This window comes from Drosophila ficusphila, unplaced genomic scaffold (genome assembly GCF_018152265.1).
Source record: "Drosophila ficusphila isolate 14025-0441.05 unplaced genomic scaffold, ASM1815226v1 contig_197, whole genome shotgun sequence".
In the NCBI taxonomy this organism is placed as follows: domain Eukaryota; kingdom Metazoa; phylum Arthropoda; class Insecta; order Diptera; family Drosophilidae; genus Drosophila; species Drosophila ficusphila.
The window spans coordinates 5,139,461-5,161,398 of record NW_025064091.1 but is presented as its reverse complement, the minus strand read 5'-3'; the positions used below and the strand labels follow the sequence as shown (position 1 = coordinate 5,161,398).

General features: G+C 45.3%; 2 protein-coding genes across 6 annotated transcripts in view; one reads left to right on the top strand and one right to left on the bottom strand.

The window, feature by feature from the left end:
- Nucleotides 1–3,881, top strand: part of LOC108097566 (tyrosine-protein phosphatase non-receptor type 9) — a 33,152-nt gene extending 29,271 nt beyond the window's left edge. For all 3 annotated transcript variants that reach the window (XM_017199953.2, XM_017199951.2, XM_017199952.2), the window contains exons 4-8: nucleotides 460–1,433; nucleotides 1,501–1,661; nucleotides 1,727–1,956; nucleotides 2,028–2,235; nucleotides 2,303–3,881. In XM_017199953.2, the coding sequence (XP_017055442.1) occupies nucleotides 460–1,433; nucleotides 1,501–1,661; nucleotides 1,727–1,956; nucleotides 2,028–2,235; nucleotides 2,303–2,529 (1,800 nt within the window). In that variant the 3' untranslated portion in view covers nucleotides 2,530–3,881. The remainder of the gene's footprint in view (nucleotides 1–459; nucleotides 1,434–1,500; nucleotides 1,662–1,726; nucleotides 1,957–2,027; nucleotides 2,236–2,302) is intronic.
- Nucleotides 3,882–6,090: 2,209 nt separating this feature from the next.
- Nucleotides 6,091–21,879, bottom strand: LOC108097535 (E3 ubiquitin-protein ligase HECW2). 3 transcript variants are annotated; one of them, XM_017199880.2, is made up of 5 exons: nucleotides 21,150–21,879; nucleotides 18,499–21,089; nucleotides 18,137–18,303; nucleotides 8,792–8,980; nucleotides 6,091–8,729 (listed from the first exon to the last, which is right to left on the bottom strand). In XM_017199880.2, the coding sequence occupies exons 1-5, from the start codon at nucleotides 21,511–21,513 to the stop codon at nucleotides 7,655–7,657; spliced, it is 4,386 nt and encodes a 1,461-aa protein (XP_017055369.1). In that variant the 5' UTR covers nucleotides 21,514–21,879; the 3' UTR covers nucleotides 6,091–7,654. The 3 variants fall into 3 exon arrangements, with proteins under 3 accessions (XP_017055369.1, XP_017055371.1, XP_017055370.1); XM_017199882.2 differs by lacking the exons at nucleotides 18,137–18,303; nucleotides 18,499–21,089; nucleotides 21,150–21,879 and adding an exon at nucleotides 13,214–13,500; XM_017199881.2 differs by lacking the exons at nucleotides 18,137–18,303; nucleotides 18,499–21,089; nucleotides 21,150–21,879 and adding an exon at nucleotides 11,396–11,457.
- Between the last annotated feature and the right edge of the window lie 59 nt (nucleotides 21,880–21,938).

Below are 21,938 nucleotides of genomic sequence, written 5' to 3'. Positions count from 1 at the left end.
GTCCATTGGAAAGTTCCAGGGAAATGGCGTCATGTTTCACTTATTGATTATTTACCACATACAGACATTAAACTTGCTTTTAATCTTGGCTTGTCATGTCAATTAGTGAATGAAATTAATTTTGAATGTGGGAAATCAATTAATTGAAAAGGATGTCACAAGGCAGCAGTTTTTAAACAGATTAGATTTTAGCATAGCTCACATAAATATTTATTAGGTATCTTAGTCTATACCTATTCGATTAATGACAGGAAATCATATAGTAATATATATAGTAATTATTTAGAATGAATTTAAAATTTTAAATTCTAATCGCAACCCTTTTCTTTTCGCTTGTAAATTCTTTATCTTAGTTTATATATTCGATTAATGATAGGAAATCATATAGTAATCCATTCTGAATAATTTGAAATTCAAAATTCTGATCGCAACCCTTTTCTTTTCGCTCGTAAATTGCAGGGCGGCTATCCGGCGCGTCTGAAGAAGGTTTTGATCGTGACGGCGCCGCTGTGGTTCAAGGCACCCTTCAAGATCCTGCGTCTGTTTGTGCGCGAGAAGCTGCGCGAGCGAGTGTTCACTGTATCGGTGCCGCAGTTGGCGCTTCACGTGCCGCGCAAGGCGCTGCCCATCTATCTGGGTGGCACGCTGGAGGTCGATCACGCCACATGGTTGCTCAGCTGCCGCCAATCGATGACGAATCGTGAGGACGAGCTGCTGGCCAATATCGTAGGTGGTGGTGTGGGTGGCTCTGGCTCTGGCTCTGGTTCTCCAGTGGCCACCAATGGCACGGAATCGGAGGCCGTAGCAGCAGCAGCAGCAGCATCATCATCATCAGCAACAGGAACGGGAACAGCAGCAGCGGGAGCAGGAGCAGGAGCAGCCACAACAGCAACAACGACGGGGTCCACGATAATCAGTGCCGTCCACCAGCTGGGCGAGAACAATACCACCGTGGTGACGGTCAGCAATGGTGTGGGTCCAGCCGGATCGGCAGGCGAATCACTGGAAGGACCAACTGCCGAAGTCATCACAATCAACGGACTGAGTCCAAGCCACCGGAACAGCAGCAGCAGCAGCAGTAGCGCCAACGCCACCTTGGCCAATCCCCTCAAGCTCAACACGAGTGGATCGGCGGAAAACAACGGCAGTAGCAGCAACAACACCACCACCACCAACACAACAGCAGCGGGCGGTGCTGGAGGAGCTGGTGCTGGTGGCACCACCAACGGAGGCGGGGAGTTTTGGTCCGAGAATCCGCCTAGCAGCGCCTCATCCGGATTCAGCGACGACGACAGTCTGGCCGGACAGGAGGGTGATCCCAAGCCCATCGATCAGATTGTCCAGATGGTGAAGCAACGCGGACGGCATGGGCTGATCAAGGAGTACGCGGACATCAGGAACAGGGCGCCCGAGGGCACCTTTCTGCATGCGAGGTAAATCCAAATCAAAACAGCAAAGAGTAAACAAATAGTAAATTGGTTTTATTAATGTCATTCGCAGGATGCGCGCCAATCTGACCAAGAATCGATACACAGACGTCCTCTGCTACGATCACAGTCGAGTGGTGCTGGCCCACGAAGACGGCGACGAGCCGTCGGATTATATTAATGCGAATTTCGTCGATGGCTACAAACAGAAGAATGCCTATATTTCAACTCAAGGTGAGTGGATTGCCCCTACAATCTGTGTACAAGAATTGTTAACTAATCAAGATCTACATTTAAAGGTCCATTACCAAAGACATCCCAGGACTTTTGGCGCATGATCTGGGAGCAACATTGTTTAGTTATAGTGATGACGACGCGTGTGATGGAACGCGGACGCGTGAAATGCGGCCAATACTGGGAGCCGACTGAAGAAAGTTCCTTAGAGTTTGGCGACTACCATGTGCGAACAATTAGCGTTGAGTGCAACGAGGACTATATGGTTGCCTCGTTGGAATTGAGAAACATAAAGGTTAACAACTACATTGCAAAGCATTTAATTGAAGAGAAACTAATTGATTGATTTACTTCCCGAACGAACAGACTGACGAAATTCGCAATGTTTCGCATTGGCAGTTCACCAGCTGGCCGGACTATGGTGTTCCCAGCTCGGCCATGGCCATGCTGAACTTCCTGCAGAAGGTGCGCGAAAAGCAGGCGCAGCTCGTGGCCGCACTGGGCGACACTTGGGCGGGACATCCGCGCGGACCGCCAATTGTGGTGCACTGCAGTGCGGGCATTGGACGCACAGGTAAGTCTCCGTAAAAAGAGATAATCGAACACAAAGAAGAACCCCTATTAACTCTACCGATCTGCAGGCACATTCATCACCCTGGACATTTGCATATCGCGGCTGGAGGACGTGGCCACGGCGGACATACGCGGCACCGTTGAGAAGATCCGGTCGCAGCGCGCCTACTCCATCCAGATGCCCGATCAGTATGTATTCTGCCACCTGGCCCTCATCGAGTACGCCTATTCGCGCGGAATGCTGCAGACCGTCGACTTGGCCGGCTTCGATGAGCGTGAACCGGATTCGGAGTAGGACAATACCAACACCAACAACAACAAAACAGACGGGAAACCGACGAGAGAGAACAACTTGTATACAGAATAATATTATGTTTTACCCTTGCAAATTGGAGTTGTAACTTTTTTTTCGACTAAATGTTCGTCCTGATATGATATGATATGATATGATATAGAGGAGGAGACGAGAAAGGAACGATAGACGAGGAAGGCACACAGATAGATTCCGAGACACACGGACGGGAGATCGAGGAAGTGTAGTGAGAGTAGAGTAACCAATTTACGTTAATCTATTATTTTTTTTTAAATATTATTACATACCAAGCTATAGTTGTATAGCGAAAACATCTATATATAAACATTATTTAAATTAAATTTAAACTAAATGAAAAACAAATAGCTAAAAATAAAGAAGAAACAAAAACAAAACCAGCAGCATTAGCAAACACAAGCGATAAGCAGAAAACAAAGATTAACAGCGAAGAGTGTTTAACCATGACAAAGTTAACTAGAGTCCGATGAAGTACGGAGTACAACGAAGGCATATACGATGTGGATGAGGATGAGGATGAGGAGCAGGACGAGGACGAGGATGAGGATGAGGATGAGCTAAACAAACCGTCCGGCGGAGAGTCAGAATCGGAGGAGCGGACAAATCTTGTGCATTTTTTCCCCATCTCAACCAACGCAACCACACAAGTAATCAAAGCGCAGCGAGCTGCCAATTTCCTACAAGCAACTAAATGCAGCTGAACAAAGAGCAGCAGCAGATGAGCGGCAACTAGTTACATAACTTATATAGCATATGCCTAATTCAAAGTACCGCATACAGCAATACGTATTACGAATATATAGATACCAGAAGAAATCAGATTTAAGCACTGTTCAATGTTGTTGCATACGAAAATAGCCCAAGAGAAAGGAGAGCCATCGTCATCAACTTCGCCAGCCTGTCCTCCTGGCCGCATCTTCTCCAGATGTGACCAAAACTGATGCCCGAAAACAAAGCCCCACCCCACCCCCAAAAGTCTCTTCGCCTCCAAGCTGTTAAATGTGTATTTTTTTTTTTGTTTTTCTACCCCGTTTTTCTAATTTTTTACAAATATTTATATATATATATAGAGGAAAATTAAGTGTACCATGCAGAGAGTCGTAGTGAATTTTACTAAAAAATTATTTTACCAACTAAACGTAAATAGTTGAAAGTGCAGAAAGCGAGTATTAAACAAAAAAAAAAAAAAAAAAAAAACAAACAAAACGAAATAAGAAACAAATATCTAACATGCCTTCTTTCCTAAATTTTTCATATGCCAAGCGAATCTAAAACGGAATAATAATCGTAATGAAAATAAATGAAGGAAAACCAAACATATTTTGTATTACTTTTTTAAATAACACGAACGAAGATCTATATAAAATTATGAATCAATTCAGAATGGCAGCTTTCTCGAGCAGAAGTAAACTGAAAACAAAAACGAAATATTAAGTGTAATTTATGTGTATGTAATGTCGGACAGAATGCATTTTCTTCGTGCATCTTTGCGAAAGTATTATAAATATTTACATATATATAACGAAATGAAGTGCATATATTGCGACACAATTGCAAGAAAGATAAAAATGTGTGTGTGTGTTTTTTTCCCGTCATGTATGCATGTAAATACCTACGAAGTATATAGTATTTTTGGTGCGAATTTAAAAGTTGGCCGCACTGTGCTCCAATCACACACTCCATACACACTTTACCACTCACACGTATATCATTAGAATTGTAAAAGCTGTGATCAAACCCGAATGAAAGATGCAAGTCGAAATTGGAGCCACAGATTCTCCTTCACACAGCCAGTCAGTCAGACCATGGATGTCGTCACACTCTACGATAATATTAATCACACAACAGAACCATTTTCAATTCTTTCAAAGGCCTTTTCCGAGAGAAACAAAGAACAAGAAACCTAACCAGATTGCATAATTATTACTCACCTCCCAGAACGATGGATGCTCTATTTTTATAATGCTTGACACAGAAATCATACTGCATATAATCCAAAACAAAAACCAAAATCAGAAGCGATAAGCGAAAAACGAAAAGGTACCACGATGATAACTATAAATATTTTTTGTAGGCTCCTTGGATCGGAGTGGTGGAAAGAATTTATTTAAAATATATATAAATATATCTATGTATTAACACATGTATGAAAACTAGCAAAATTTCTTCAAGTGTAATGTAAAACTTAGCTAGAGTCACAAGCCTTTTTTTCCGTTCAAACAAAGTGTAAAGAAAATTACTTAGTACGAGTACTCAAAATGTTGCATGTGTGACGATGCTTTCAGAAAGCTTTGCTGCGCACAACATGCACCGAAAAAAATCGAAACCGAAACTTAAACCGAAATCGAAAAACCAGTCACCAGATCGATCGATCCATCCCACCCTTAACCAACTCTTGACAAGATCTATCCACTAGCATCAGCACTAGCCGCAAACTCCCCCCGCTATATTGAATATACTCGCATTTGTCGCACTTGGATAAGATACCACTAACCAGGAGACACCTCCACTAATCCAGTAATCCACTAACCCAGCTCAAAATTCCAGCAAAACCAATGTATATACACGCGATTGAGCTCGCGTCCGGGTAACCAGTCCAAGATCCACACCCAAAACATGGAAATGGTCGCATAATATTTAAGGGCATATAGTATGTGTTATCATTTCATGGAGGCAAACGAGAAACCAAAATACCACTTGATGTAAAAGCAAATTGCATTTTGCAGTTAAAAAACAAATAAAGGTAAAAACAGAAAAATGTGGATAAAATATATAGAAAACGGAAAACGCTTCGTTTAATTCTCAAACACTGGTCGGGTTCTTAATTTTCAGGATCTAGATGTGATTTTGAATATCCTTGAAAATACCGGAACTGGACATCCCGACTCATCCCAACCTAGGCAGCAAATGGGACACAGCGTTGGATTCTAAATTTAACAATAGTTTATTGACTTATTATTTTATTTTATTTTAAAATATTACTAATTTAAAAAAAAAAAAAAAATAATAATAATAATAATTGCCACCTACTAATGTGTAGCATACTTTTGGGACCAAGTAAGAAATCAAAAAATGTGGCCACCAACTATTGCATTCTGTTCGCCTGGTACTTCAAAATGCGTTTGGCCCAAAATTTGTGGGCTTAGCTGACCGATTTCGACGAGACCAATTGAAACTTTCAGATATCAAATACCAGGCCAACATAATTCATTAGATGGCAGTTTTAATTGGGACATTTTGGGACACCTGCGACAATTGGGCCATTTTGGGACAATTGGAACATTTTGGGACAAGTAAGAAATTTAAAGAGTAGCACCCTACTATAGCTTTATGTTCGCCTGGTACTTCAAAATGCGTTGGTGAATGATTTTAACGAGTGGAATCGGGGCTAGGATTTTAAGTACCAGGCCAACAAAATGCATTAGTAGTAGGTGGCCGCGTACCATTTTTGTATGGTATAAAATTATAAAACCTGCTGCAAGGGTATAAAAATAAATTAGTCTAACATTGATGAATAACCACATATTTTCAGTTTTGCTTTTGAAGTAAAAGGCTCACATTTATTTGTTTATAATTATAGGTAATTTGTTCATAAATACACGCACATTAATAATTCATTAAAACAATCTTTATTTATCAATAAGTAGTTCAAAAAGCGTTTGTTTATCTTCTATGTCTATCTCTTTCACTGACTCCGTCTCTGTCTATCGCTCTGTCTCTCTCCGTCTTATTCGCTTTCCGTTTTTAACTAATGCCAAAAATACATGTAAACAAATCACCATTTAGTTATCTTTTTCGTTTCGTTTCGTTCTCGCTTTCGATCAATACTAATCATAAAAATGTAGGTTGTTTTTTTTTTATTCATTTTGTATGTTTTTTTCCTTCAATTATTTAGCTAAGTTTTGAATTTTGTAAGTTTTCGTTAAATATATATAATTCATATATCGTTAATTGTATGCGCCGAAAGAACCAATAAAGCCGAAGCAACGCACTGGACCAATTTGTAATCGTTGGCAAAACAGCAGCCAATTTGTGTATATATAATATACCATATAGACTCGATGGAAGATGACGTGTGCAGTCCGATTCTGGCCATAGATTTGGTCAATTGGCAGGCGAGGATGCACACGACAACATCCACGCGAATATTTAAAGGATTTGTAAATTCAAAAACAATTTACATACTTTTCTTTTTGTTTGTTTTTTTTTTTTTTTTTGTTTTTGGGGGGAGTGGTAAAAGAGGAGGATAAATATATATATCTATATAGTATATATGCTATAATAACTGACATCCACAGTACGCTTATTTGGAATGCACACATCTAGGGAGTGTTCAAATTTGAGTTGGAATTCGAGTTAAGGCTAAGACAACATTATAAGCTAGTTAAGTATTGGCGTAGAGTTGCTCTGCTCTCTTTTCTTTATTTTTTTCTTTGGGTTCTGCTAAGTTCAATCTGCAGGAGCAGCGATTACGATTACGCGTCGAAAATTTTCCTAGAGGCAGTTGGCATCGTTTCGAGTGTAAAAAAAAGTCAGGCAGAGTCAAGCGAAGGAAGGATCCTTGGGCTCAGAAGTTATCCAGGGGGCGTGTATCTTACGATCTTACGACTAATGACTGGCGGCGCTGGCAAGCCGTTTTGCTCTTGAGGTAACTTCCATTCAATGAACGGCAAAAACGAAGGCGAAGGCAAATTGTCTACAAACTAAGGGGATGCCGAGCCTAAAGTAGCAAGTCTGTCTATGGCTAGGCTTTTCTTTTTCTTTTTCTTTTTCTTTTTTCTTTCTCTTTTTATCTTTTCTGGGGACGGGTATCCTACGTATATAAATAACTACAGTATCGTCGTGAATGCGGCGGAAATCCGATCAGATTTAAAGCAAAAGTAGGTGTTATAAAGTAGAGAACTTCTCAATTGAATGGAATATTATTAGAGGATCTTTAAAGTCCCTGGGATTTCCGCATCATCCACGATCCTCTAGACTTAGGCGTGTCATAAAAAACTTCTAAAATCGAAATAAAGCGTTTCGGGGTGTGTGTGTGTGTCTGTGTGTGTGTGCAACAAAGTGAGGCTGAGGTGCAAATATCACGTGCCTACTCGATGCCGAACGTGTTGGTCTCCTCGACGGCCAGCAGCAGCTTCTCGTAGAGCAGCTCCGGTGTGGGATACGGCGGCAGGTCCAACCGATTGAAGCAGGTGTGGGCGCGGGGCAGGGCGTTCGGCTTGCCCCATTTCTCGATGCAGAAGCGACGCGGCCCGGTCGAGCCTCGCAGCGCCGAGAAGCCCTCGTACGGAATGCTGGAGGTGCCGGTCACGAACTGCAGCAGGCGCAACCGCTGCTCATTGCTGAAACGCTCGATGACCTGCCAGAACCACACGATCACCTGGTGGTTATCGTGGTACCCAGACCGATACTCCGTATTCAATCGCCAGTCATTGGTGTCGATCTCCGCGGTGCCAGCGATCACCAGCTCCAGTTCGCGGGCATCGAAAACGGAGACGAGCCGCGAGTCCACCACCTCGTAGAAGCCGCGCACCAGCGACTCCGTCTGCTCCTGGACGCCGCGCTCCAAGCGCCACTTGATCATCCGCTCCAGATACTCCTTCTTGTTCTTCTCGTTCACAATGATGTTCTTGCCGCCCGGCTTCAGTTCCCGCTCCACCACACGACCGAGCAGCTCCTCGGTGACGCAGAAGGTCAGTCCCAGATCGACGCCCGTGCCGATGTCATTGTCGCGTATCCACTGCAGCGACTGATGGAACTCGTTGTCCAGCGACTCCAAGTCGCTCAGGGCAACTGGCAGACGCAGCAGCGCCTTGTAGAAGGGTCGCGTGAAGAAGGCGTCCAGCAGGTACTGGTGCACCAAAGCCAATCCCAGGACGCGACCGCTGAAGCGGAACCAATCGTGGCAATTGTCGACGAAGGCCGAGAGCGGCGACACCTGGACCGTGTACGTATCATTGGCGGAGTACTCGAACAATCCGTAGTACGGATTGAACAGCTCGCGGGAGAGCAGGAAGAAGAACTCGCGCGAGGGACCGCCGTAGTCCAAGCCCTCCTCCGTGTCCCACAAGACGGCCAGGCGACCGCGTTGCAGATCCTTCTTGTTGGCCGACATGATGCGACGGAAGGCGTCCTCCAGCAAATGACTGCGACGAATGTGCAGTCTGTAAAATGAATACAAAATAGATTAGTTTGGATTGCCTTGCAGGGTGTATTCCATACTCACTTTAGCTTGTGAGGTCCTTGGCCGTAGCCCTTGGACTCCAGTTTGCGGTAGAAGCTGCGCAGCTTGGCCTCGAAATCGCGACGGAACGGCGGCGGAGCGCGCTGCGGCATCCGGGAACTGAGAACCGGCGATCCCTGCGGACTGCGCTCTTCAATAGGAACATAGCTCATGATCTCCTGCTCGAACAGGCTGCAAAGCAAGGCGGATAATCATGTAGATAGAGAAAACGGTTACAAATTAGTTGCATTCGCTACATCGCGATTAACTACAGTGGGATACAATGGTCATAAATCTATTCTGCTGGTGGCGTCATTTTGCGAACAACTGGCAACTGGCAACTGGCGGTGCCATTGATTGCTCACGGCTAATCCGGCAATTGATTGGCCCACACAAGCTCATCCGACAGCCCGGAAAGGACGCCAATCCGAATATGGAGTGTGCGCTGATAGCGGGCTAAAGGAGATAAATGCGCTTTGGACTTTGGATGCCAACAGTGGGCAGGAATCGATTGGAAAAATTGTAACAAGAGGGGTTTTTACAAATGAGATTTATGCAGAGTGGTGTTTTTTATAAACCCCCTCACATTCTTATATTTAAACCGCATTCCTAGTTCATTAGGTTAACCCAATTCTAAGTTACTAATAATATTCATCGTTATTATTAAAAAATCTTGAATAAAACATCTATAAATAAACTAGAAACCAATTGCTCTTCAAGGTAATTGCAATATGCAAGTTAGCACTCATTCAGACTAAAAGTCATGCGAGTGCATATGTATATATATAACCGATTCCGTTGTGGTGTCGACCCATATTTCCTTTGAATTCATCGGTGATGAAATCAGACCAGAGACGACCAGCGCGAAAGTTCAGGAGGGCAAGTGATTTGTCATAGGCATTAGTATGCGCCTTGAATACATTTCAGAACAGTTTTTTAGCGGCTCTTTCTTCCGCCCCACCAACTGGCCACGCCCACAAGAATCAAATATCGATCGAAAGACCGTCAAAGTCAAAGTTTTCTCACCGCGAGGCGGAAGAATCGCTCGATTTCCAATCAATGCAATCGATTGGGTCAAAGGCGACCTTCGCCCAAAAGTCAGAATAGACTTTTCCTTCCAGCTTTTTTTCTAACCAGACTAACAGACCAATCCATCGATTAACTATACTCCGATTCTAGGTAGTTAATCCATAATTTAAATTGCTATTTGGTTGCGCCTTTTGCTTTTGCGCCGGCGACCTTCAACTTGAAATTGAAAATTGGCCAATTAATAACGCAAATTATGGCGGTCAACCGCAATTCGTGGGGAGTTGAAAAACATATATATTTTCGGTTTTTTTTTTCGAGGGGGGGAGGGGGGTGAATCCGATTGGATCGAACGGATAGTGACAACAGTTTTGGGTGCAATTATCGCCCGCTCGGAAGTGACTAATTCCCCAATTGGTGAGCTCCCCTTCTGCGCTAATTAGCACAACATTTTTTGGCACTTTTATGGCAGATGGATATGGGAACGGATCAATTAATGGCTTGGCTAATACACATGCCGTGTCAAATTACTTTCAAATTGAATGAAAATTCTTGCAAATTATTGGAACAACAGGAAGCTGCAATTAACGCGAATTAAACGCAAAGCGAAAACCGAACCACAACAAAAAAAAAAAAAAGGAAAACTGTTGACACCCACACCATTTCAATTTCAATTTCAATTTCATTTTTAACAAAGAGAACCAGCGATCCCCATTGTTCTGATACTTAAGGGGCGGCCAGGGGGCGTGGCTAGTACGCAGGAATAGCCATAAACACTTGATGCAATCGCTCCAGATTGGCGGTCACTGACTTCGCCGCGAAAGAAAGCCCACAAAAGTGCGGAAATGCTGAGGGATTTACTGCGATAAAGGCGCGTGGCAATTCAAATAGGAGTTATCTGAAGAATGGCTATACTTCTAGGAACGATCAGCCCTTGAGAAAAGTCTGTGTTAAAGGTTCTTTAAACGGAAAGGAAATTCTTGCATTACCATATTTTTAATAATTTAATTAAATGAAATTAGGAACTATAGCTAACTAGCATAGCATAAAATACCCTTTTTGTTTCAATCATTATTTTTTAAAAATCATTGTGTTCACCCCAAACCTCTGTAATTTCCCCCCAAATTGCAAAAATAATTGCATATTATGCGGGAACGCAGAAGCTCTCGGCGATCTCTTCCCTCACTTCGTTTATATTTTTCTATAGTTGCCTATATACTATATACTTCACTTCCCTTCGTATTGTATCGGTATCTGTACTTCCTTTGCACAGCACTCCCTTCTGCATATTTTATCCACAATTTATGAATGCACCACCGACTCTACTCCACTCGATTCGACTCCACTCCCTTCTGCCCCCACATTTGTGCCCGGCGACAACTTCAGAAATTATTCGCTAAATATTTGGAATTGCCGCGAGCTTTTCGAGACGGGGCACTCATAATATGAAATACGATATGAAAGGGAAGCGCTCTTTTATTTATGCTGGTAGTCGGGACAGTAAAATAACATTAACAACAACATATAATAATAATATTGAAGTAAGAGGAGAACAACCAGAACTTGTGGCGACTCACTTACTTCTCCCACATGTGGAAGGTGTAGACGAACTTGGAGAAGATACCCATTTGATGGGTTGTAAATCCGAAATGGATTCTCAATTAGCGGTACACTAAATCCACAAGCCGAAACAAAAACAAAAAAAAAAACAAGAATCACTCGAATCACAATCGAAAACTTTTTGGCTCAAATCGATTCCCGATCCAACTGAAGCAGGCAGGCGACTGAATTGGGTTCCCCATTCGATTCCGTTTGGCTTCAAATTGCACCACCAAGTGCATTGGGGGGGCGGGGAAGAGGGAAGAGGGGGCGGCAGATACCACGATAAGCTGATAAGCGAGGCGGCGATAATGGAGCCTTAACCCATTTAGGGGTTCCACCGACTGTGGGTGTGTTTTTTGGGGGTTAACAAAATTTGACTTACAAATTGATGAAATACATATTTTCAAAGTTTCGGTGAAATGTTTTTTGGGTTTCGAGAATGTTTAATAGAGTTTTAAGAATTTTGTAAATAATTAAAAAGCATTATTTCTTAATTAGGTAAATAAAATAATTAAAATTAAAAAGAGAAATAAGAACCTTTATAAGATCATTCAGAACTGAAAGATGTAATACAAAAATCTTTCCATGTTTTTCAAATAATCTTACTAAGTTTTCAAGAGAATAAATTATAAATGAGTACTTAAATATTGTACCCTCCAATAAATAGTTAAATAGACCTTTTAGGCAATCGAAATCTAATCCGAAATCGTTTAAATTAGTTGCAACACTTTCCCCACAAACCAATTGACCAAGCTACAATTTCGGAAACCCAATACTTGATAACACATAAAGTTAGTGGACAACCCAGCCGAGTAATTGTGCAACATAAACAAACCCACTTGAATCGATCCTTGGGTTTGGGCATCCTATATCATCGAACTATGCAATCGGAGACTCGTCGCAATAGAACCGAAAATGTATGTGATGGGTTCCCACATCCCCAGCACAAATTACCCATAATTTGTGCGAACTGTTTACTCGGCATTCCGCACACAGCATTCCTGCAACTTCGGTGGGGAACTCTAGTTGCATCCCCAGTGGACGCGGTGCTAGCTGCAACGTGGGAATTAAATGGGAGCCGGCAGCTGGAACCCGATCTGCGCCGATAGAAAAAGAATGCAGTGCCGGCGAAGTGGTAAACAAAATCGGATGCAACTCGGTGGCAGGATGTGGAGATTTCGTTCTGCACACGCTGCACTTCTGCGATCCGCTTTTCTGTGGGAAGTGCACGGGAAACGGGAGACTGGCCAATAGATGACCCATCAGATCTGGGATGACTCAAAGCCAAGATATGGGATATTGTGAAATAACAATTAACAAATTAGCAAATAAAAAATAACAATTGCGACTTGGCTAACACATCAACTTAATTCCTCAGTCAACTAATTTATATTGCTATTTGTATTCCTTAGCTAATTAAATGAATTACCATAAGAACTTGGAAAATACTTTTTCCTTGGGATCGCTTGCGAATATGTTTTATACTTGTTTATCAAAAACACTAGTGTGTGTTCTATAAATACGCTAATTAAAATTAGGCTTTAGGAAATGTCAAGAGCCTTTGCACTTTGGAAACACATTTAAAAGGTCAATATTTACCAAATTCTCTTGGGGTGCTTCACAATATTTTATGAAATGTATAAAGAACCCACAACCGATCACTGCATTATCTAAGGGTACTTCACAGCAATACCAATGACTAAACCAGGTTAACCAAGCCCTTTCTGGGGGATCTACCAGATGGTGCTCAAAGGTATTCAGGGGTTGATTGCTGGACAATCTGACGAATCTACTTACACGGCCCACACGATGTAGGCGGCCTTCGAAAGGAAGCCCATTTTGGTTGTGCGCTCGACGAAGCCTTTGGCCCAAATGGTTAACCATCACTGAGATCACCGGAGATCGCGTTCGAATCCTTTTCGGATGGAAGTGCAAAAAAAGGGCGCGAAACTTTTCAAAGGCAAACGTATCGTATCGGGTGGTTTCGTATCGTATCGTATCGTATCGAATCGGTTGGCAAACGGTTATGCTGAGCGGGACGATGTGTGCTCGCGCCGCGGCTGTTGAAACGCTTCTGCTGATAGAAGCTCGCTTATCCGACGCTTCCAACGGAACGAAGTCGCTGCGGAGGCAGAAGCAGCGGCGGCCAAACGAACGGAACGCGACCGCCGGAGTCACAGATAAACCCAATACAACAAACAACAAAAAATACACAAAAAAAATACACAAAAATATATAGAAAAAAAAAATAACACTCAGAGCTCCAAACTCTCACTTTCCAACGGAGTGGTGGTGCTTTATTCTCGACGGGACTATTATGCCCGATCGGATAGGAGTTAGTGGGTAGGTATATGCTACCCCAGTGACCGACGGTTGCAGAATGCTGGCGTTTGTCTAGCCGCCCAGTCGATAAATATGAACTTCAATTCAATTTAAGCGGCAAAGAAAATTATTTAATTATTCGCTGGTTTTGTTTTCGTTCGGTGATTCGTTTTTGTGTTTTGCTCGGTTCTGTTTTTGTTTTGTTTTGTTTTGTTTTTCACTTTTTGTGCAAGGCGGCGCTGCACTGCCCCAAAACGACGTCGCCAAGAGACCCAACCAATTGCCCCTCCAAACTGCAAGTCTCACCGATCGCACAGTGGTCAAGAAAAGGGGTTAAGATTGGGCTTATGTGGACTTAATACAGATAAAGTAGTGGGGAAATTAAAAACATTGAAAAACCTATAACCATATGTAAACCTTTTGGAAATTCAAAAATCTTTTAGATATATAAAGTTCAATATTCTTAAGCCTTTTCAAAAACGATTTAAATTTTCACAACCTTCTAAATAGTGAACAAGAACCTATGATATACTTTAATAAAATTTAATTTATATGTTGATTTAAGAGAAAACTCAAGAAATCTTTGGACCTAAAAATATTTGAATATAAACATGATATCCTGATAGTCTGATATTAACCTAGTTATTGTGTTATTTTTATATAGATTCCCGAACCATAAGGCCCGAGTCCACTGTATCAGCTGTCAGCTGTTGCCGGCATGACTTCGGGTTCGGGATTCCGATTCGGAATCGGATTTGGGTTCGGATTCGGTATCGTTTTCGGTATCGTCGCTCGGTGCCACCGATTTGGATTGAGTCACCCCCACGAGGAGTGCACTTCAAACGATCGACGGCGGCCGACTCCCATTTCCAATTCCATTTCCATTCCCCATCCCATTCCCCATTCCCCATTCCCATTCCCCATTCCCGTTTCCCATTCCCAGTTTAAATTCCGAATCGAATGAGCCCCTCGCGTGGCTTTTGGATGGGTGAGTGTGTGGCGTTGGTCATGGTTATAATTGTTCGCTCATCACTCCGCCACGAGAACCACTCCCACTCCCCTTTTTCTTTGTACCACTCCAATCCCCCCCCCCAACTTAAACTAGGACCACGCCCCGCATTTAGCACGCCCCAAAACGGAAGCCCGGCCACAACAAAAAAAAAAAAAAAACAAAAAAAAAACAGACGAGCAGACCGCAAACAAACGATGGCCACTGTCTAAATGTCGCCATGTGTGCGCCTGCCCCAATGCTCCAATGCTCCAATGTTCCGATGTTCCAATGTTCGAATGCTTGAATGTTCGGGTGCTCCAATGTCTCAATACTCCCCATTTCCCAATCGAAACTGCACGCATGCGCAGCCGCCCAAAAACCCAATGAACTGTAAACAAACAACAAACAGCAGCAAACGGCAGCAGCTAAATAAGAAACAAAAACAAAAAAAAAAGCGAACGTTCCCTTCTACGGGTCAAATTTAAACGGCAAACAGCAGTTAACCCAACTCCACCGCCAACTTCCCGCTCCAAAAATATCAAATGGTAATGCCAATACCCTAATTAGTTAATAATATCTAATGGTTCTAAACTCTTATCGGTCTTTTAAGTCTGGCAAGTGACTGCTTAAATAAACTGCATATAATGCTCAAATTGGTGTAAGATTTATAAGAATATGTGTAAAAGGTTGCTTTTATACCTTTACTTTAAATGATTGTGGAGATATTTAGAACAGTTTGAATCTAAAGAGCATTGTTGATACACGAGATTCAATAATGATTATATTTATTAACTATTATTATTTTATTTATTTTATTTTTATTATTTTACAATTAGTTTGATATAATTTTTTAAGCTATTTAAGCTTCTTAAGATATTATATATACCCCATAAGACGGTCATTCGAAAGGCCAACTGTAAAGTTGTCAATGCCTCGACGACGGCGACGAAGTTCAATGATGACGATTACAATGAGTCTACAACGAGGGTGCCGATGATAATGATGATAATGCTGGCCGATGTCGATGATGACGGCACGGCCACACCCCCGCAAAAAAGAAGGAGAAGGGGAAGGGAAAGGAGAAGGAGAAGAAAGAGGAGCAGAGGTGGAACTCCCAACTGGAGTTTCTATTGTGGCACAGCTACCATTCGCTCCCCGTTTGGCAAATAATAAATTATGCTTCATTTGGAATTGGGTTAAATTGGGAGCCGGGCGAAGGGGGAAATGAATTGGCGGATTAGATGTGGAGTGCCATATTTTATGGGGCAGCTGCTGCGGCTTTAGGGCGTTGCCCTGACCGACGGGGGGGCGTGGCTGCCCCAAAGATGGAATGTCCCATCAGGCAGTAAACTCCGATATCCCAGATCGCTCAATATAAATATAAATTCTAAGGCTTGCAGTTATTTATACTTCTCCAGTAATTAAACAAAGCAAACATTTAATCAACTGGCGAAATGTGCGGACAACTAGTATTTGCCTTTGCTCTTGGTTGTCTTCTTATTCATTTCGCATTTCATTTAAAGTTGAATGTAAAGAAGAAGAAGAAGATAGGGGGGCTGGGGGGGTGGTGTTACCTCATCGCATGAGTAATGGCCAAGTGCAGATTGTCTGGGGCTGCAAATTCTGATCTAAGCCTCCCCAACGCCAAGTTGTGCAATCCAAGTTGTTCTGAAACGCGTCACCTGTTTTTGTTTTTCCCCCGCAATTGGTTACCAACTATGCTTGTGTCAATACTTTTCCCAACTAGCTTGTTAACTTTTGTTCCTAACGATGCAACAGATTCGAAATGGGCAACTCGACAGATGGATCTTTTTAATTTTGATTGTTTTTTGATTTACGAAAGAAGAGAATCGGAACTACAGTCGAATCCCGATAATTCGTACCCCGCTAAATCGAAAATCGCGATAATTCGTAAAAAATTCTGTTCCCTTGAAAAAAATCCCTTGAAAAAATCTCGATAAATCGAATTCCCGTCTAATTCGTAAAAAAAAGTGATCCCCTTGCCATTTCGAATTATCGGGACTCGACTGTATATAAAATTCGGTGATAAAAAAATGCATGACACATAAAGATCATAATTATAAAATGTTAGAATTATAACAATCAAGATTCAAATCTCTTAAAAATAGTAAAAACTTGAGCTTGAATGCAGAAGTAAATTGGTTGTTTTTTAAGGTTTAGGGATCCTGATTTATATATCAGACATCCTGATTAATATATTCTCACATTTTACACAAAATATTTTCTTTCCAGCAAACTTGAAGCCAAAGCAAAAACTCCCACGGCTCATTTTCAAATTCCGCGAGCGGGCCAATGAAGCGCGAAAATTTGGCTAATTGAAATGCAATTAAATGGCTCGATCGGAATGCAAATCCAAATCGGAATTGTTAGTGGCCGGAGTAATCGACAATTTCAGAGAGCTTGAGAGGCGCCGCCATAAACTGTCGAATGTTGTTTTCCATTCTGCTGCCACCGCGATTGGGATTAAGATTAAAATTATGAATAAGATTAAGGTCAGCAGCACTCCAAGCAACACATGGATGCCGGCCAATTGGCGGACTGCAGTTCCTCAATTTTAGTGGTCGACGCTTTGAAGAAACACGCTCAATTAGACAACAAGCAATGAGATTAGAAGCCAAGACGAAGTGATAGCCTTGCCGTGGGTTACTTGGCTTACTTGGTTGCCTACTTGGTTGCTGGTCGGTTAGTCCGTCCGATTGCTTTGTTTTTGTTTTTGTTTTTGGTGTGGACGTGTTTGGCGTTTTGGAAAATTAGCCAACAACCTTCGACACGGTTTTCAAAAGCAATTAAACCCACTATTACCATTAAGCCCACTGGCTAACTCATATGCGGAGCACTCAAGCAGGACCGCCGCCAAAATCGATCGTGGCTAAAAAGAATTAGCTCTAAATCAACACATCAACACATATACAAACAATTGCTTTGCAGAAGCGAATCCAAGCCGAAGTACTCGTAAATCATTCCGAGCCGAGGAGAATGACGCAGCAGTGCAATTTCAGGCCAGGTGGACTCGACCTGGCTGTGGGACCTTCGTCAAGTGCAGGTGGAGCCATTGGCTGATGGCCATTGGCGGTGCGTCATGTGAGCGGGACAATTGTTTTTGCCGCAGGTTCATTAGCACCACGGCACCTCCGAGGGCTTCCAGCTGTCTGGCAGGTGGAATAAGCTCAATATCACGCAAATTGTTCGATTTGATTTGAAGTTCAATTGATTCAATATATATTGATTGGTCAAGGACTAACTATGAACTAGTGGTGCTTTAATAGCCACATTTCAATATAACTATAAGTGACTTTGCATTAAAACCAATCCTTCAAAGAAACGATGACACACGAGGGAAGTTTAAAGCCCCACATCTCCCTCCCCCTATTTTTCAGGACACTCACCTCAGCAAAATGGTCAGTTGTAGGTCATGGCCCAATCTCTCGAGAGCGGGAACTCCCTCCACCCGCAGGATATTGATTTTTTCACGAAGCGGACGGGACATTGTGTGCTGGCCCTGCCGTTCTCGCAGGATCTCCAGGATGTTCGGCTGGCGCAGGAAGGCAATGACCTAAAAATTGAAAAAGGGATTCATTTAAAGAACAAGCAAAATATTCAAAGGGTTAAATAGATAAATACGGATAGGAAACCAAACTAAAGCTCTTTCTTTATTTTAAAATAATAAATACTTTTTGTATAGATTATAGCACATAGAAACAGATTTTTAATTCTTCTCATTCCTTTTAAAACAGGATCATGAACTCACCTTTTCGTTGTAGGCAATGGGCACATCCTCGTAACCGGCTGCAGTGGCTCCCATTCCAGCCGCTTCGTTCGCTGCTGCGCGGGAGTTCAGGCTGAAGGCACAGGCGATGGCCGCCGTCGTGGTGCAGTTGTGGCCATGTCCATGGCTGCTCCTCGCCGATGAGGCCGACGACGACGACGACGGCCTTGGCGGCGGCAGAGGCGGCACTCCCGACACCGAGGAGCCCGGACTGGCGTTAATATGGCCACTGGTGGCCGACAGGCAGTTGCCATCCGTCAGATCCGGATAGTAGTAGCCCACGGTGCCCGGCTGCTGCTGGGGATGCTGCTGTTGCTGGGGATGCTGCTGCTGCTGCTGCGGATGCTGCTGGCGATGGCGCACCACCCGCGGACACTCGACTGGGAGGCGGGGATCCATGAACGAGGTCCGCCGGTGCTGGTGATCGATGAAGAACTGCTTGCCCGACTGGTCGAGCTTCGTCTCCCAGCACGAGGGCAGCTCCCTGCCCATCTGGGCGAAGGTGTTGACCAGCGCCACCAGATCCTTGTTGTACTGATACCGCTGGAAGCACTGCGGATCCCGGCGTATCCGCATGACCATGTGCTTGAGCGCCGCATTGCGATTGTAGATGGCCAGCGCAGCCTCGTTGGTGTGCAGCAGCGAGTAGAAGTCCGGGCGGCAGAGCATCAGGATGGCAGGGTGGATAGTCGAGGCGGGTGGCGGGACAGCTGGAGGAGCAGCGGGATTGCCACTGCTGTTCGCCGCCGCCGACGCTGGCAGATTGTAGAGCTGCGCGGCTCTGCTCTCGTTGGTGATGGTGCGCCGGATGCTCTGATACCGCCGGTCCAACTGCTGGCGATGATGCTGCTCCCTGCCCGCCGGTCCACCACTGGGCGCCGCTCCCGGTCGCTGCCAGGAGGTGGTGCGCGTCGTGTGATCAATGTAGAAGATGCGTCCATGGCTGTCCATGCGCGCCTCCCAAGCTGGCGGCAGTGGTGGCTCTCCCGCGGCCCCGGCTCCGCTTGATCCCGACACGGAACACGATCCCGGTTCCATGAGAGCGGCTCCAGCTCCGGCAGCTGCTGCTGCTGCTGCTGCCGCCGCCGCTGCTGCGGCTGCACTGCGCTCGGGAATGGAAGGCAAGCGCGTGCTGCTGATGTGCACCACCTCGTCCGGCGGCTCCTGGCTGCCACCCTGCTGGCCGCCATCCTGGCTGCCGTCCTGCAGGTAGATGTAATCCAATTGACTAGATGCGGCTGGCGGATCCGTGGGGATCGGTCCGCCGCTGGCGAGGCTGGAGTTGGCAGTGACGGCTTGCAGGCGGGCATGCCGACGGGCATGATGAGTGGGAGTGGGCGGGCAGACCAACGGCGATCCACTGGCTCCTCCTCCCGTTGTACCAGCTCCGGCTCCGCCGCCCACGCGTTTGAGCAGCCTCTGCTGCGGCCGTTGGCCATGGAATGTTGGCGTTCCCGGCGGCACCGCCTCCTGCAGTGCCCCGCCCACTCCGCGGCCCCTGGTGGGCGAATGCTGCTCGGGACTCAGGCTGAGGTCCAGCGGCGAGGCACTGCGCGTCGAGCAGCCCGAGGGAGGACTCCGCTGTCGCTTTGGCGAGAGCAAAAGACGTGGCGAAGCCTGCTCCTCCGATGAACTGGCCTTGCCATTGGAGAGGGCACGGGTGAGCGGACGGTGCTGACGCAGATACGGAAATTGCAGACTATTCGGCGACGAGGACGAGGAGCCAACACCCGAGGAGCTGGGGAAGGTGGGGAACTCGTAGCTCTGATGGACCGGCACCTTCTGTGTGCTTATTGTGTTTATGTAGCTGTCCGGTCCGATCTTCTTCTTCAGCAGCGGCTTGAAACGCACCGGCGGCGTGGCCAGTGGTGAGTTGTTGGAGCTCCCGCTGCCCGGATTCATCTCCTCGGCCAGCCGCTCGTCCGTGTCCAGAATGTCGAACTGGAAGACATCGCCCTGGACCTTGAGGTCCCGACCAACGGCACGCGGCGGCCAGGATCGTTCCAGCGGTCGATGCTGTGGCGGCGAGGGCTGTCGCAGATGGTGATGGTGTGATTGCAGCTGCTGCTGTTGTTGCTGCTGCTTCTGCTGCTGCTGACGACGCTGCACATGGGCACTGGCCTGTAGGGCAGCGGCTGCTCCAAGCAGACTCTCGACGGCAGCCGCCTCTTCATCCTCCTCTTCCTCCTCGACCTCTTCATCGACTTCGGCCATGCTCAGGGTGTCCACCATCTCAGCGGGCACGGTTTCGAAGCATTCGCGTGCCACCCAAAGGTTGAATCCGTCGCCGTTCGCATTGGACAGTGTTGAAGCAGCTGCTCCCGCCTTAGTCTTTTTCTTCGCTCCACTCAGCGGTGTGGAACCGCCACTTTGGGGCGACAGCGTCCAGGATTTTCGGCGCGCACCTCCGCCCACACTACTGCCGCCATCGCTACCAATGCTACCATTGTAGGAATTGGTGGGCGAGAGTGTGGCGTTGTTGGCCGGCGTCTCGCAGGATTTGGTGGAGAGCAGAGTTTGATGGCGGGGCTCCCTGTGCTCCTTGGCCTCCGATGGCTTCTCATCTTTGGGAGCTAAATGTTTGGAAGATGCGTAAGTGTTTGGTTTTTGGATGGTAATTTAGTAAAACTCACATGGGTCATTGGGCTGGGCCAGTGCGCAGGCCCCCAGCTGCTCCTCATCGTTTATGTTTCCAGATGAAAGTGGGGACTCCTCCACCTCGCTGACACTCACCTGAACATCGTTGGCCAGAGCAAGAGCGCTTTGGAAGGCCTGTTCCAGTTCGTCGCTTTCGTTGCCATTGCGCGCCTCGTAGAAGGCCTCCTCCTGATCCTCCTTGGGATCATCCTCATCTTCATCCTCCTCGTCGTCTTCTTCCTCCTCCTCCTCCTGCTCCTGCGACCTGGCAGCAATCGGATCCGTTCGATTTCTATCAGCCAGGCAGGATGAAGCTGCAGCCAAGGGCTTTAAAACAACTGGAGCAGCTGGTGGCTCCATTTTAACCACCTCTCCGATTTCAGATGTGCTTCTCTGCTTGGCGTCCCCACCTCACTTCCTCTTCCTCTCGGCCACCCCTGCCAACACCACCCTCGCGCCTTGCCCAGGTTTAATAGTTACAGTTACAGTTGCAGTTGCTCTACTTTAACGTTGTGCCGTTTTTTGCTGCCTTCTGCCCTGCGCATTTCACGCCGGCCAGCCATTAGTGCTGTTTTTCTCCTGTTTCGCCGTGCTCCACTCACTGCCCGCAAGGCCGGGGCGCTCGTTTTAGTTTATCAATTGTTAATTAAAGTTGCTAAAAAATATTTTGGGAGCCAGTATGACCGGATGGCAATGTGGTAGTTTACCACCACGCTGCAACGGTATCACAGTTCGCTATGCAGAGTGACCGCATTTTGTGAGGATTTGGTTGCCCAAAACGATCT

Coding starts and splice junctions, on each gene's coding strand:
- LOC108097535 (XM_017199880.2), bottom strand. CDS start 21,513: ATGGAGCCACCAGCTGCTCCAGTTGTTTTAAAGCCCTTGGCTGCAGCT. Junction 21,090..21,149: donor GGCCCAGCCCAATGACCCAT/GTGAGTTTTACT, acceptor CCAAACATTTAG/CTCCCAAAGATGAGAAGCCA. Junction 8,981..18,136: donor CAACTGACCATTTTGCTGAG/GTGAGTGTCCTG, acceptor CTTGCTTTGCAG/CCTGTTCGAGCAGGAGATCA.